This window comes from Pempheris klunzingeri, chromosome 7 (assembly GCF_042242105.1).
Source record: "Pempheris klunzingeri isolate RE-2024b chromosome 7, fPemKlu1.hap1, whole genome shotgun sequence".
Taxonomy (NCBI): domain Eukaryota; kingdom Metazoa; phylum Chordata; class Actinopteri; order Acropomatiformes; family Pempheridae; genus Pempheris; species Pempheris klunzingeri.
In genome coordinates, this window is record NC_092018.1 from 11,477,249 (window position 1) to 11,493,214 (window position 15,966).

The 15,966-nt window shown below is 37.9% G+C and overlaps 3 protein-coding genes across 3 annotated transcripts in view; all 3 read left to right on the plus strand.

Moving 5' to 3' along the window:
* The window catches only part of areg (amphiregulin), a 57,256-nt gene that overhangs the window by 34,519 nt on the left and 6,771 nt on the right, over positions 1-15,966 (plus strand). The window contains exon 2 of the mRNA XM_070833629.1: positions 15,799-15,918. Coding sequence (XP_070689730.1) covers positions 15,882-15,918 — 37 coding nt within the window. The 5' untranslated portion in view covers positions 15,799-15,881. The remainder of the gene's footprint in view (positions 1-15,798; positions 15,919-15,966) is intronic.
* On the plus strand, positions 561-2,879 carry LOC139204407 (epigen-like). Its single transcript, XM_070834430.1, has 5 exons — positions 561-646; positions 1,005-1,136; positions 1,795-1,915; positions 2,038-2,190; positions 2,462-2,879. The coding sequence occupies exons 1-5, from the start codon at positions 613-615 to the stop codon at positions 2,514-2,516; spliced, it is 495 nt and encodes a 164-aa protein (XP_070690531.1). The 5' UTR covers positions 561-612; the 3' UTR covers positions 2,517-2,879.
* LOC139204507 (proepiregulin-like) lies at positions 4,512-10,984 on the plus strand. Its single transcript, XM_070834542.1, has 5 exons — positions 4,512-4,584; positions 7,849-7,932; positions 9,167-9,293; positions 9,402-9,548; positions 10,918-10,984. Exons 1-5 carry the CDS (start codon positions 4,545-4,547, stop codon positions 10,982-10,984), a joined length of 465 nt encoding a protein of 154 aa, XP_070690643.1. The 5' UTR covers positions 4,512-4,544.

Genomic DNA, 15,966 nt, shown 5'->3' on the forward strand with positions numbered 1-15,966 from the left:
GCACGTGTTACACGTGTTAAAGAATGCTTCACTTCATCTTTACAGTGTCTTTCATGCTCTCTGTCTTAACTACAACCTCCCTTCACCTGTCATAGGTAAAGATGGAGGCAACTACACACATATACACACACACACACACACACACAAACACACAAAATAATCATATAAAGACTTCCTTCTCTAAGCACCCCTTTGAAAAAATTGAGGCTTACACAACACGTGTAATCGTCAATGAAGCAATCTCCTCAAACTGAAAACGAAGCGTTTGAGTGAGACTATCAATCTGCCAAAGACTGGCGTGGGTTCAGAGGCTTTTTAGGAAGAAACCACATTTAAGCCTCACATACCCCCACCCCCATCATCAACCTTTCAGACTTTGCCTCTGCATGCAGAGAGTCGATGCAAATAAAGGAAATGATGCAGATGGATTTTTGAACGGAAATACTTCTCATTTTCTAAAAGATCTTCTCTTCATTGATTGGCTGTTGAAATCTTTTCAGCAGCTGGCAGCGCAGTATATAAGCTCAGCAAAGAGGCTGTTGATCACACCGCCGGCTGAAAGCACAGGGAGCTGAGCAGAGAGCAGCAGACATCAGACTGACAGAAGACAAGATGTTTACCCAAAGACAGACATACCTGGAGAAGGGTAAGTTTACTCTGTGGTGTCACATTTGACTTTTAGTAAAATTAGGAGAGAAATCTATATTTGTAGTTTGAATTATTATTATTTTAATCGTCCGTTATTATAGCAATACTCTTGAATTGTCCAGTGGTGATGAAGCTATTTGCATAAAAGTAGAAAAAAAGAATGAGGTTATATGAAATTACAGGCAGTTTTTTCTCAGATTTGTTATAACACCAGTGCAGGTTTTAGAGTAATAAAATCAAAGCATTTGTAAAAGTTCTGCTGCACAAAGACCTACAAGAAAGCAAAGGGGAAAAAAATGCATTTTCAAAATAAAAGTAATAATAATAATTTTGTGGTTTTCCTCCATGTTTTCCAGCCCTGCTGTCAGTGGTTGCAGTGATGCTTCTCCTGACCACAGCAGGACAATCTGCGATGCTGACTGATGACCTCCAGACCACAGCAGCTCCTGCTCTGTCAAACTCATCTTCACCCACGCAGCTCAGCAACGGTGAGTGTCCTCCATGTAGGGTTGTGTCAGCTTGAAAACATCTCACTGTCGAAAGGTTTAGCTTAAACTCACTGAGCCCCAAAACTCTCAAAAATTTGATTTGTCATGAACACAGATTGAGCACACAAGATTCAAGATACAAATGAAAATGGTTACCGTTAAAAAAACAACAACCCTTTTTCAGGATTTTTGAGACTTCTGAGAAATCTTTGTGTGGAATATTTGTGTCTGTGCGCCCACTTGCGCCAGTTGTGCAAATTAATTGATAAATGAATCCGTCAAATGATATGAATGATGATTGACAGCAGCACTGGTCGCACCTCCTGCTGCAAGAAAAATGAAATGCAACTGACAAATTAGAAATTCAATCAAGAAAAAATATATTTTTGTATTCATTAAACAAATCAATACATTTCATTTATCTTCCTACTTTTGCTTATTTTGTTTTCATTGCTGTTTTTCTATTGTTTTATCATGTATCCATCATTTTCGCACCTTTCAATTTATCAATGATTATTACTGAATTTATTAATTAGTCATTTGATTATTTAGTGGCACAAATGGGCACCCATACTTTAGGATTCAAATCTGATACGTGATCACAAGGCGACCGTCTCACTCTCTCTCTCTCTCTCTCTCTCTCTCTCTCTCTCTGCAGGCAGTATGGAGGAACCTCGGGTTCTGCGCTCACACAGATCATGTGGAAGCGAACTTGAAAACTACTGTGAAAACGGTGGAGAGTGCATGTACCCCCAAGACAGTGACAAATATTTTTGCATGTAAGAACATACACACACATTTTAGGCCGGTAACCGGGTGTCACTGCCTCATATCTGCATGCACATGTTGGTTCATGTTCACTGTTGGAATGCACTCACATATTTCTCTGTGTGGTCTGCAGCTGCACGTCCTCGTACAGCGGAGAACGCTGCCACTTCTTCAGTGATCCCACTCGCACTCTGCCTGAGATAGAGCAGCTGATTGGCATCAGTTTTGGGATAGTCATGCTCATCTTTGCCTTTGCCTTCTTTATTTACTGCTTTGCCTATAACAGGTGAGTGTCTGTAGCTTTTTTGCAGCAATTCTGTGCTTGTTCAAAGGAACTGACACAATATTATTACGGAATGAAAGCCTCAAAATATTTGAGATAAGTTTCTACGAACTTTTAGGAAAATTCTGGAATCAATAACAAAGATTAACAGTTGTGTTGTCATTCAAAATTAGTCAAAAGTTTACATTTATGGCCTTTTTCTCTGTGTGGAAAAACAATAGTTTGTTAAAACGTTTTTTAAATGGTTCTAATTTAGATGACTTTGTTTTCGCAGGTGTAGAAAATCAGCACAGCTCATAAAATCTGCACCGTTTGATTCATCAGTGTGACCCCTTCAACTCACTGACTCATTATTTTCATCATCATCTTCATCATTCTTCAGTATCATCACACACTGGAAAAGCAGGAATCAACATTTCATCATGCTGTGTACTGCTCTGACAATGATTTACAAAATTCAATTAAGAGATACTTTTTGTTTATTGGACTTTTCACCTGGTGTGCCAATTTAATTTAGCCTGACATCACTCAAACAAGCACATGCTGCACTGCCTTTTATGCCAAACAGGGTCAGATATTTATCACTTCATTGTCCTTTGAAAATGAGGGAGAAGTAATATGACTATTTATTTTAATGTAAGGCTTAACTTATTCAAAGTGTTCGAGTTATTTAATTTTTTGTAATAAATTTATAATAAAAACAATATTTATGTGTTGCTCTAATTTCTGTGGGTAAAAGGTGAAAAAACACACAAACACAACTGATTACTTTGAGTTTTTGTTAGTCATTAGTTTAGTGTAATTGGGAGGCTGAAGAAGCATTTTTATTTGCTCATGAGATACTGTAGTTACCATTTTGGAATATGAAGTGTAAAAATAAATTAAAAAATTGAACAGTATCTTCACTGATGTGACACACAGAGGCCATACGTAGCTGACTACTATTTAAAAACTGGTATATGCCTGTTAAATTCTCATGTATCGCTCAATTAAAGGAATAAGGCCCACTGATCCACAGACAAACTGTAGACAAGCCATCTATTGAACATAGAAGGCCCCAAAAAGTGGTCTGGTCTTGTTAGACCTGAGTGCTGCTTTTGATACCATTGACCATCACATCCTATTACAGAGGCTGGAACACTTTATTGGCATAAAAGGAACCACATTAAGCTGGTTTAAGTCCTATTTATTAGATCGATTTCAGTTTGTACATGTTAACAATGAGTCCTCTGTCCACGCTAGACAAGTTAGACATGGAGTTCCACAAGGTTCAGTGCTTGGACCAATACTATTTACCTTATATATGCTTCCTCTGGGTAAGCACTCCATTCATTTCCACTATTATGCAGATGATACACAATTATACTTATCAATGAAGCCAGATGATTCCAATCAGTTGGCTAAACTTCAAGTCTGCCTTAAGGACATAAAGTCCTGGATGAGCAATTGGGGCTATATAAATAAAGATTGATTGATTGATTGAGACCACAAACACTACACACACGCACGCACAAACACACATTTCTCCACACTCACACCACTGTACTCCCCCATTGTCTCTCTGTTGGACTGGTTAACATACTTTAATTTATCTTTCAGTATATTTTATTATATATTACACTATATCCATATCATATTTGATATTCTATTATATTCTGTTCTGTTACAGATGACATGTTAAAGCAGTTTACTTGATTTTTCTTTCATTTCATGCTTATATTGTAATACTGTTCCTTTTTATTGCATTACATTTATTTTCCATCTATTTTTACTAGTTACTAGTAAACTAGTTACTACATATATGCTTGTAAAGCAGACTGTATTGTTACTAGTTACAGCAAACTACCCCACAATATGTAAAGTTACTGGAACTGGTAGAAACAGTAACACTTTTGCATCAGCAATATCAACCCTTTAATATAACGTAGAATAACACATGCATCCATAACTACTTTTACCTCTGATATTTCATTTTTGTTGATAATACATCTGTAATTTTACTTAATTATGATTTTAAATGAAGGACTTTTACCTGTAATGGAGAATGAATAAATTCTGGACTTTGATCTGAAGTCCATCAGTGATTAGTAATCAAAGGATGAGGCGATAGAAGCAGCTCCTCCTTGTGTTTTTTGGGGGGTGTTCTGGTTCCTTCCTGGTTCTTACTGTCTTTTTCTTTGAACCTTTGAAGTGTGAAATTTTCTGTCACCACACCCAGCCCATTGGTCTCCAGTTCTTCTGTACCAGCAGGGGCATCGCCTGCCCCCCTTTTACCTACTACTTATTTGGCAAGTCGGAAGCACCTTCAGTCGTCCAGACCGGCTCATACCAGCGCGCCCACCGAGCCTCCAGCCGAAATGGGAACCAGCAAACCCTCAGCGCTCCTCTCATTTATCGGTGAGTGTTTTTTTTTTTTTTTTTTAGGCTTGGTAAATAATAATAAGTCAGCTTCACACGTTTGTTTGACTCGGGAAACGGCATTAAAGCCACTGACAGTCAGAGCAACTATAAGTAACTAAGTACTTTTACGCAAGTACGAAAGTAACGTTACTTTAATTGAGTGTTTACATTTTCTGCTGTTTTTTTTTCTTTTTTACTGCATTTACAGTCTCTAAAATGCAATGCATTGCTGTAGATCATACAGTATACGAAACAGTTAGAATAAGCTTCATATTAATAAATAAAATACAACAGCAAAACTGCTACTTACACATGAATGCATCAGTATTGATAGCCCAGTATATAAGTCAGGTATTAAGATGGTGATACTTTTATATAACTGAAGAGTAGTTTTCCATTTAGGTACTTCTACTTTTACTTGAGTAAAGGAGATGAATGCTTCTTCTACTGCTGCCATTTTTGCAGCTGTCTTAATGGAGTTAAGTATATAAGTAATATCAGTTCAGTGTACTTGAAGTATCAAAAGTGTAAGTGAGCCACTCATTATGCAGCACAATGGTCCTGTCGTTATTATCATATTACATATTATACCTTTGGATTATTATTACTGATGCTTTAATGGTACCTCGTATTTCAATGGTGCAGTTTCAACATGGAGCTTGAGTATTTCCTTCATGCTATTTTATACGTACACTTATAAATATGGTTCTTCTCTAACTACATTTTACTGACAGCAGCCCCTACTAATTTTGTAAGAGGAACACCTACAAAATACATGATCAGCTGATAAAACCTGAGGAACATTTATATATTTAAACAGTGTATGAAATAGTTAAACCAGTCATATTAAACTGCTAAGATATAATAATGATAATAAATACTGTAACTATAACATTCACTTTATACTTTTCTACTTCTACTAAGGTAAAACTATGGATGCAAGGCTTCTTCTTCCACCACTGTAATATGCAGCTAATATCAGCAGAAAATAAAGTGTCATAATTTATCAATCTATTCATCAGATCCTTTATCTGTATCTGAAAGCATGCAGATGCCTGCTTTTTTAATATGTTGCAGCAGAATTTACAGACTCAGTTGGATCAGCTGCAAATTGAAATTCTGCCAATTGAACCAAAATTTAAAACGAGTCGTTTAACTGCTGAACCTCAGGTCCATTTTTGCTATGAGTATCCTACATGGAAAAAAAAGGCTCTGATTTCCTCTTGTACCATTTGTTAAGTTTGCGAAATGATCAGATATCACCGTGGATAAGGTCTGTTTCTCCAGTTATAAGTAATTTCGGAAACCGACCTGAGTGGAAGTTTTGGAGTCAGATGTCTTAATGAGCTGACGCAAACACTGAGCTCAGAGCCTGAGGGCTGCTGAAGGATGCTGCCAGTTCAGTGGAAGATGACTACTTGAAAGCACATGCGGTCTGTTATTTACTTGTTCAGGTTTTTTTCTTATCTATTAAACGTTATACAACAACCTTAAGAGGGAAACATATTTCAGCTTGTATAAATTGATGAGAACCCAGTAGTGGAGAAGTACTCAGATCCTTTATTCATCTATATGTACCAATGCTATTATGTGATACTGTAATATGATACTTGATTGCAAAAAGTCCTGCATTTTAAGTCCTACTTTAGTAAAAGAAGTCATCAGCAAAATGTACTCAAAGTATCAGCACTCGTTCTGCAGAAACTATAACCGATACATTATTCAAAATTATATTAATAGATAGTTAATACTGATCCATTCATGTGGAAGTAAGCAGCATTTTACTGTTGTAGATGGTTGAGGTTTAGCTAGTTTTGGAATTTAATCTTTGCTTTTCGGTAAAATGATGAAGAATCTCATCTTATTGGGATTGAAGCGGATATCAAAGGAATCACTGAGAAGTTTAGAGGGGAAATCACCTGCTAACAACTCACAGATATCTGAAATGTGACAAGCGCCCCAACTAGACACTGCTTATTCATAAGCATTCACAGCCCAAAGCGCTTAATGATAATATGCAAAGTGACCAGTAAGGAGTGGAGTGAAAAGAATATTTCCCTTTGAAGTGTAGTGCAGTAGAATGGAAATACTCAAGTAAGGTACCTCAGAATTATACTTAAGTGCAGTACTTAAATTAAATTAACTTAGTTTTTCACAACTCATACATCAGCAATCCTTATACCACCTAAAATAAGCCACTTTGCCACTACTACTCTTCTCCCTGTTTAATTTGACTGTGTTGACTGTACTGAGGTTTTGTTATTAACCAGCTATCACGATAAGAGTTTCCCCCCGATAACCTTCTCTCCTTGTCTTGCTGTCGGCCATATAAAGCAAGAATGACCTTTGCCCTAGACTAAACATTTTTATTAGCCACACGTTCAGGTTTTCACAAAGTCAATGAGTCCGATTTTCTTGTGATTTTGCAAACAGTTGGAAAAACAGAATGTAATTCTTGTCCAAATTAATGATTTAAGATAGATATTGGTATCAGATTGGCATATAGATTACAGTGAAGCAGTATGAGGGCTGATTGTGATTGGCAGTGATTAATTAGGTATACAGAACAGTTGCTTCGTCACCTCTTCCAGCTCAAGCACTGTGTACGTACCACCAATCAGCCACGTCAGAAACACCCAACAACCAGCGCGAGTCCTCTCACAGACAACACAGAGGAAAATATCTGTGCAGCCATAACAACAGACACGAACAGAAACCCAGAGAGGGTGCAAAGGCCATGTTTTAAAAGCATATAATCAGATTCATAACCAGTCATAACCAGACACATCTTGCATCCAGATTCATGTGTTTTTCTGTCCTGCCTGCAGGAATGTGGGCGTCTGCAAATGGCGTGCATAATACAGTTGTGCAGGCTGGTACAGGCATGTGGGCTAGGCAACGCAAGGCGCACCACATAATTAATTATTTGGCACAGTTTACACCAAAATGCTGGCAGGGAATCCTAATGGTCCCTGCCAAAAATGTTTTTTTCTTCCCTCATATTTCTGATTTTTGAATTTTTCCTCAATACTAGTGTGGTGCCTTACCTAAACACTCAACTAACACAAATAATTTTGTATTGTGGGCTAAATAATCAAAATAACAATCGACTCGCTCACTTAAACTGCCACAAATGATCATTCAAAGCACACACATTTTTTAAACATCGTAAATCTGCATCCTACACAGAGTTGGTAGATGTTACGTAAAACTGACCTGCTGATCTTGTATCCAGCATAATTAATGCTCTCTGTTCAACAGGTGTCATGCTGCTCTGGCCGTGCGTTTTCACCAGGAGTGTCTCATCCAGACTGCACGCTGCAGACAGCTCCTCTCTATCTGCAGGTAATCACCGGGACAGCTGATAACAAATCAGTGTGTCAACTATGATACATGCATTTAAAGAGCTTTTGTGACTCAGTGTGTGAATCCTGCACATGTACAAATATGCATCCACATATTTTTGTTGTTTTGATGATATGAACAGCGACACACAGAGTTGAAATGCAACAATGGAAATAAGTGCTGTAGAGCTGAAACAATGAGTTAATTCTTTGATTGGTTGATCGACTGAAAATTGTATTTGCTTATTTGTTTGTGTGATAGGGAGAGAGCAAGTTAATGAACATCAGTGTAAAAATACAAGACGTAAACACGCCGGAGTTAGCAAGAGTGCTAATTTACATCCAGAGTCCCAAGGCAGGTAACAAAAACAGACCCATGACAAGTGACAATATTAGAATGCAAATCTACAAATACACAAGTACAAAAACATGCATTGTACAACATGTCAGGTTTAGGTCAATTATTAGGCCACTATTTTGACAATTGATTAATTGTTTTAGCCACTTTTCAAGCAAGCCAAAAATCTGCTGTTTCCTACTTCTCCAATGTGAGGATTTGTTTTATATCATGGTAAACTTAATATCTTTGGTCTTTGGACTGATAGTTGAACACTTGAGGGTGCCACTTTGTAATTTTCTGTCATTGTATAGATCAAAATATCCAAAGTTTTTGAAACTTTACTTATTGCAGCAACAGTTGCAAAGTTCCTTAAAACCGAGAAAAAGATGAAACAGTTCAGCTCTATAATTAAATAAAACAAGACAAATAGACGCACAAAGAATTCATTATCTATACTTACTTATCCTTAAAGTACAATAAGGGTCATGGTTAAACTCAGAACAGCAGCAAACTGTTACATTTGAGAAGCTTGAACTATCAAATGTTTGGTAGTTTTGACTTAAACCATATAATCGATTATCAAAATAGTTGCAGATTAATTTTGACCACTCTGAAACAAATGAAGCATATTGAAATTGATTTAGCGATTTAAAAGATGTCACTGATTCTGCAAGCCTCAGATCCTCATTGTTGCCCCTTTATGGCTGCAAAATAAAATGGGAGCACGCAAACACAGCTGAAGGAGTTTTGCACAAAGATTAAGAGTTTAGCAAACAAGATCCACGAGGGTCTTTAAATACAGGTCTGTATGTTGGCCATCAGAGTGCTGCTCAGTGAAAATGATCCAGTTCTCTTTTAGGAGGTTTGACACTCTGCTCTGTTGTTGGTGTTTCAGGGCAGAGAGGAGAGCGCCCTCGTGTGGTGAAGCGGTCAACACAGACCTGTGATAGCACATTTGACAAGTACTGCCTGAACAACGGCCAGTGCATGTTCCTGGTGGACTTCAATGAACACCACTGCAAGTATGATCCTGTGTGTGTGTGTGTGTGTGTGTGTGTGTGTGTGTGTGTGTGTGTGTGTGTGTGAATCACCATGTGTGATCATGTATGACTCGACTGTCTGTGCTGCAGGTGTGAGGAGGGCTTCTATGGCCCCAGGTGTAGTAAATTGGAGCTCGTCTTTCAGCCAGTGGGAGAAGAGCAGATAATTGCCACCCTTTTCTGTGTGACTCTGCTGATTATGGGTCTGGCCGGAGCTCTGTACTTCTGCTGCAAATGGTAAGACACCAATCAATGAGTGTGTTTGTGTGTGTTTGCAGCGCTGATGACCTTTAATCTTTTTTAGGAGTTTCTGAAGAGCAATAACCATTGTTATTATTAATGATGATAGTGAGGTGACTTACTGTTAGCAACACCTGTATCTTAGGGATGCAGCTGGGATTTTTTAGGGATAGATTGTCAACTTCCAAAATCCTTTTTTGACATAAAAACCTTAAATTTTTTTTATTTAGAAGTAGCTTTTTCTGAATGTTGACTTTGTTGCTGTATGGAAGGCAGCAAATCATTGGAAACCTAAATAAAGTGTTTAAATGCACTGCCCTGGTTCTTTAGGATGCTTTTCACTAATCGGGCTGCATATCAAATCTAAAGATAATGATATGTAAATATTGTCATGTGGCCAAAAAAAGGAACAGATTTTGCAGTGCAATTTAAGTTTCGGTACCATCATGTGATACTTAAAATTTTCCAGTTCAGTACTTTTATACTGCACCACATTTAACTGACAGCTGAGTTACTTTGTATATTAACATTTTACATGCTGCCCTCACTGCAAAAATATTAATCTTAACAAGTATTTCTATTATTGAGTCATAAAAGCCTTATCTGCTTAAAACAGGTGAAAAACAGGTGAAAAAAAAATGTATCTGGTGTAATAGAAGTCACATATTTTTTATGAGTTTTATTCAGTGAGGTTATACAAAAATGATTTTTCTTTATTCAAAAGCAGTGATCCCGCAGTCTGTCTACTTTCAAGATTTGCACACTCATTTCTGAAAATTTCTCGAAACAAGCTGATCTCTGATCACATATAAATGAGTTAAAACTGGCTCCAGTTTGACAAGCCACAATTAAATGCTGCTCACATGTTACTGCTTTGTTGCTGATTTGTGACTCCTCCTGCTGTCGCTCCTCCTTTTTTCTCATCTGCTATAACCTGATTGTAGCCTTTGTGTTTCATTACAAGCCAAATGTAAGTAAAATACATATACATATGTTTTGTCTAGATGCATTTACACTAAGACAAATTTTGGACTTGGCAAATTCAGCCTAATAAAGTGTGATCACAGATTTTGAGGGTGACTCAGACGCTGCCTTTCATCATGTAAAACGTGCAGGTGGACCTTGTATTACATTGTGACGCAAAGTCTGCCCCAACATCCTGTTTCATGCACTGACATGTCACAAACCACAGCCACTGATTATAATCTCAAAGCCATATCTTTGGACATATAAACCTGGTCATCACCCTGCAGTTTTCAGTTCATGTTGGCTGAGTTTTTTTGTTTTTATGGATGGCTGAATACAAAGTACCTTTTTGAATTGAGTAAATGATGTTCTCTTTATTGTTGTTGTTTTTTTTTTACAGGTATAAGAAAAACAGATTCCCAAGTCAGCAGAAGCGACAGGGTTATAAAGGAGTCCAGACCGCTTAGAGTGCCACACACACACACACACACACACACACAGTGGATTTTCCCAGTTTTCTAAAAAGTTTCAACATGACGCCTCACTCGATTGTTCCCACTCACTCCCACTCCCTCCAATGCACGTCACATGGCTTTGGATCCCTTTACACAGCAGGCAGATCGGCACAAAGAGATTACAGTGTTCAAAAAGATACAGATTTGTGTGCGGCGCGATTGTTGTTTCCAGCAGTACTGGTTCTTCTGTTTCAGCTCCTGCTGCCCTCATGTCTGAAAAGATGAAAAGTGAGACACACAAAACAGTTTCTGTGGGTGACGCCGCCCACAGTGATGGCAAAACCAAGGAGAAATGTGAAAGTGTGAACAAATTTTAAGGGCCGGAGTGGACAAATATCGAATGTTTCTGACACAAGCATAAAAATAATTTCCATCATTTTCCACCTCATCTGTCGTGAGGCTCTCTTTGAAGCCAATTAATATGAGATTGATTTTGAGATTTCAGTGAGCTAATTTTTTAGGTTTAGCAAGGTTGCAGATCTCATCACAGTTTTTAAATCAGCCTCAGAGATCAAAAACATAAAACTTATAGATAAAGTCTTCCTCTGTTACTTCCCTCTGTGTTTTATAGTTTTGAAAGCCTTGTTTTTTAATTTATATCTTACATTTCTGCCTGACTTAGCTTGTATTTATTGTTGCTTTTTTTTCCTCTTTGCAGTTATGATGAATATTAGAAACAACCATTATTGCCATTGTTTCTGCCATTAAATTGGCCTCTGAGTGCAACAGTTCTGTTTTATTATTTGAAATGTATTCTCATTTTGATAATTTATTATAAAGCATTAATGTATTAAATCCTGTCTGTTTTAGAAGCTCTGTTACTGCAACAAAAATGAATACAGCTTGAAGATTGTTTTTCTGTTTTATTGACTTTGGTCTCACTCCATATGACAGGGTACATTTTTCTTCACTCTCTTAAGTCTCTGCCAGAACAAAACCTTCACATTTGTTATTATGATGTTGATTATTATTATTATTATTAAACATGAATTAAAACACTAAATTTCAAATTTGCAGTATGTACTCCTTTCATTTAAATTCTGTGTTTAAACTCTGTAAATCATTTCTGGACTTCAGATGTCAGACTTTTAGTATGTGCTGATTTTCAAAGGTGCATGTTCACAGGTTCTTTGGCACAATATTTCCTAAAATGTGGGTCTGCTGAGTAACATTAGACAGTGAGTAAAAGTGAATCATCTGATCAGAAATGTTCTGGTCCCCTGGTGCTCTGTGTGCTTTTCACCGTGAGTCATCAGTAATGTTGGTTACACCTGTGCTTTTCCTGATATGACAAGTCAAAATGTGTGCAGCGAAAAAGACCCAAAAAACTACCAAACATGGACATTTCTCAGGAAGGAAAACTTTAATTACATTGAATGCCTTTTGGATAAGACACCTGATGGCAGCAGTTAATGAGAGGCTAAGAAGCCATGGAAGCAAACTATTTTATAATGATAGTTTTTGCTGTTGCATCTATGTTTTGTGCAAACACACACATTCCTGTACAACTCAAACCTGTGTAGACCTAAACACCTCTGATATGATGGTGGAAGAAGCTGCGAAAATGATGACGCTGCTTATCAGATAGCAGAGCCGCCTTTACTGACCCTCAGATACAGTTATCTGTGTTCTTATGGTTATACTTTCGTTTGTGTCTGTAGTCTTTTTACTTTAACATGAGAATGCTTTACGGAAACCTAGAGCAAAAAAGAGAAACTCCTCTAATGAAACAAATTCTTAACTCATTAATTGTTAAGATTTATGGAAACAGTTTAGCTTTTACTTTTTTTTTTACTATGCATTCACTGTAAAGCATGACAAGGTTTTTAATTTAAAATTGCAACTAAAATTGACATTTACATAATATAAAGAAATAGGTTTCTAATGTGGCAGTTGTCCTCTGACCCACTGAGCGCAGTGTTCGCTGTCGAGTTAATCAGTAGCACAGTTTTATTCTCTGCTCCCTCATTAGTGCTTCAAACAGACTCAATTGGCCATTTTTAACACCCGACGAAGCATCTTTACATGTTCTCTACGCTAATGAACAGCCTTGATCACACATAAACATTAACTCACCTGCAGGTGCTGCGTCGCTGAAGACATACTTAAAAACACATAAGCATGCACTTACACACACACAAGGAACCACAAGCACACCCATTTGGCTCTAAATATAGAACCCGCGGATAAACATATGCAAAATGCAGGAAATGCTGCTCTAATCTCCACACTGTGTTCACTCTATTAAACTGTTATTACCTAATTATTGCATAAGTAACAGTGGGTTGCTCATGCAGTGAGTAATGTGGTTGGTGGAAGCCCCATTAAGCTGCTTCCTTGAGTGTCCTCTGACAAAACAAAAACTTCCACGTGCGCCACATTTGTTTTGCAGCTAAAGGTCGATTCATGTTATATTTTCACTGTTATTTTTGTGCAGCACAGCTGCAGGGATGGTAATTTAGGAAGGTTTTATCCAGACTGAAATATCTCAGTTATTTAAAGGGTTGCCATGAAATTTTGTGCAGATATTCATGATCCTTGGAAGATGAACCCTCATGGTTTTGATGGTCCTATGACTTCGTCTGTGGTGCCACCAGCTCGTCAAAGTCTCCACTTATCCAGGGAAATATCTCAACATCTACCGCATGAATTGATACAACATTTTGTACAGACATTCATGGTTCCCAGAGGAGAAATCCTGACATTCCCCCCTGACGGTCATGGTTTTGAGGGAAATATCTTATCTTGTCTTATCTTATCTTATCATGCTTACATGCTAAACTAAGATGATAAACCTGCTACAAATCAGCGTATTAGCATATTGACATTAGTGTTTAGCTCAAAAAAGTGTGAAAGCTGCCCATTTAGAGCATTTAGACAAGATCAACATGAAGTTTCTTCTTCAGAATAGAATACAATAGTCACCTGACTGGCATTTATACCAACAGGGGCCGGTGCTACAAACCAGAGCAATCAGTTTTAGGGACAAAATACAAGTCAACATAATCAAGAAATCAATCAGTACAAACCAGAAAGTACAACAGCCTCTCAGAGCTGCTCGCGTGTCTGTGGACTCTTAGTCATATTTGCAGTTATTCTGTATTTGCAAATGCGTAAGCACACCTAAAGCTTGCATCTAAGTCTAAGGTTGTGCTTCACGTGGGCAATAATCCTTTTTCCGGAGAAAGGGCGGTTTAATTGTGACAGCTGCATGCGTGATTCAAAGTTTTATCCAAATAGATACGGCTGTATTTGTGTGTCAGAAGGTTTTTGTCCCTCATGCTGTTAGTAGCTCCATGTGTTTACAGTGGGCGGCTGTTATGAGGTGCTTCTCTCCGGGCTTGTGTCAGACTTTCCACATGTTCATATCACACATCCCCAATGCCATTACACATAATCCAAACAATGTCATTCCGCAGCAATTATAAACAAAACGTGTCAGGAGCTTCTGGCCGTTGTTGAAGCTGAGGAATGAGATGGAGAAGTTCCCAGCATTCCTAGCGGATTTTTAATGGATTCCACCAGAGCACGAGTGATGGGACAGCCTCTGACTACAGACATAACAACATAACCAACACACCCTTCCATGCAGCATCCCCACCCAAGCCCTAAGGTCTCCTCATGGTTACGGTGTACTGAAATAGTAACACCAGGCATCATTTAACCAAACCAAACCACAACAAGTCAGACTCAGAAATACACCTTGTTGAACAACAGATTTGGTGTGTTTTAACCAGTGACTGAATAGAAATAGAAATTATAATATACAATAATATAATAATGATAATATAATGACAGTATACAACAACTACAGTTATTCTGCCTGCTGTTCAATGCTATAAACACAATTCAAAGGAATTTCATCTTTTAAAAAAACGTATTGCTCAACAAAAAAGGCTAAATTCAGAGGTGAATTTGCTATCATTTTATTTATAACGTCACATTACCTTTTGTAGACCTACTTCTTACCATTTGCCCTTATCTGTACATGATCCTTCTTTGTACCTTGGGTAAAGTGCAGGCGTGACTCTTGGTTGCAGTTTATTACAAACACAAATGTGTGTGTGTGTGTGTCATTGTTGCCAAGTGCCTCGCATCTCCATATGTTTTTGGTTGATTTTCACATTTTCGGCTACTTAAGATCATCTTGAAAAATCCAAAAATAGAATAAGATATGTGGTTTTTTTTTTTTTTACAGTTTCTGAAAAGGTGACATTTTGGAGATACAAGGTTTTCACCTGATCACATTGTTAAGAGTGTGTTTCTATGTGTGTGTGTGTGAGTGTGTCACTAATGGACTGACCATGTAATTGTGGCCTTATTCATGACCATAGAGGGAGACGCGCGAAAGCAGTAACAGTTAAAGAAACAGGAACTAATGTTTCTGTGTTTGGTTTAATGGTGACGAGAAACAAGTCAGAATACATCAAACTGGTCTGAGTCTCATTCAGACTTGTTATTCCCCAACAGAGGCCTTGTTATATGTGAGATCATGAGGCGCAAAATGTGTTGCTCGAGGCAGATTAATCATTAGATGCAAGCACACACACACCTTTTTTACGTGAACCTCTCTTGCTTCTTCTCGGACATATCTTACACTCACACAATGCATCTGTTGATCTCTCTCTCTCTCTCTCTCTCTCACACACACACACACACACACACACACACACACCCTTCTTTCTCCTTGGAGTTGAGAGGCAGGCGTTGGTCTATAAAAGCTGCACCCAGCGGAGGTAAAGAGACCAAAGCACAATCTCTATCAGCACACACACTGACACACACTTACACACACAGATCAGTGCAGGCCTGTCATACGCACACTCTCTTCACACTCTCTTCCTGGGATATGAACCCTCTCGTCCTCACCTGTCTCTTGTGCTTCGGTAAGTCTGGACTTGTACTTATATTCTGTATGTGTGTGTGTGTGTGTG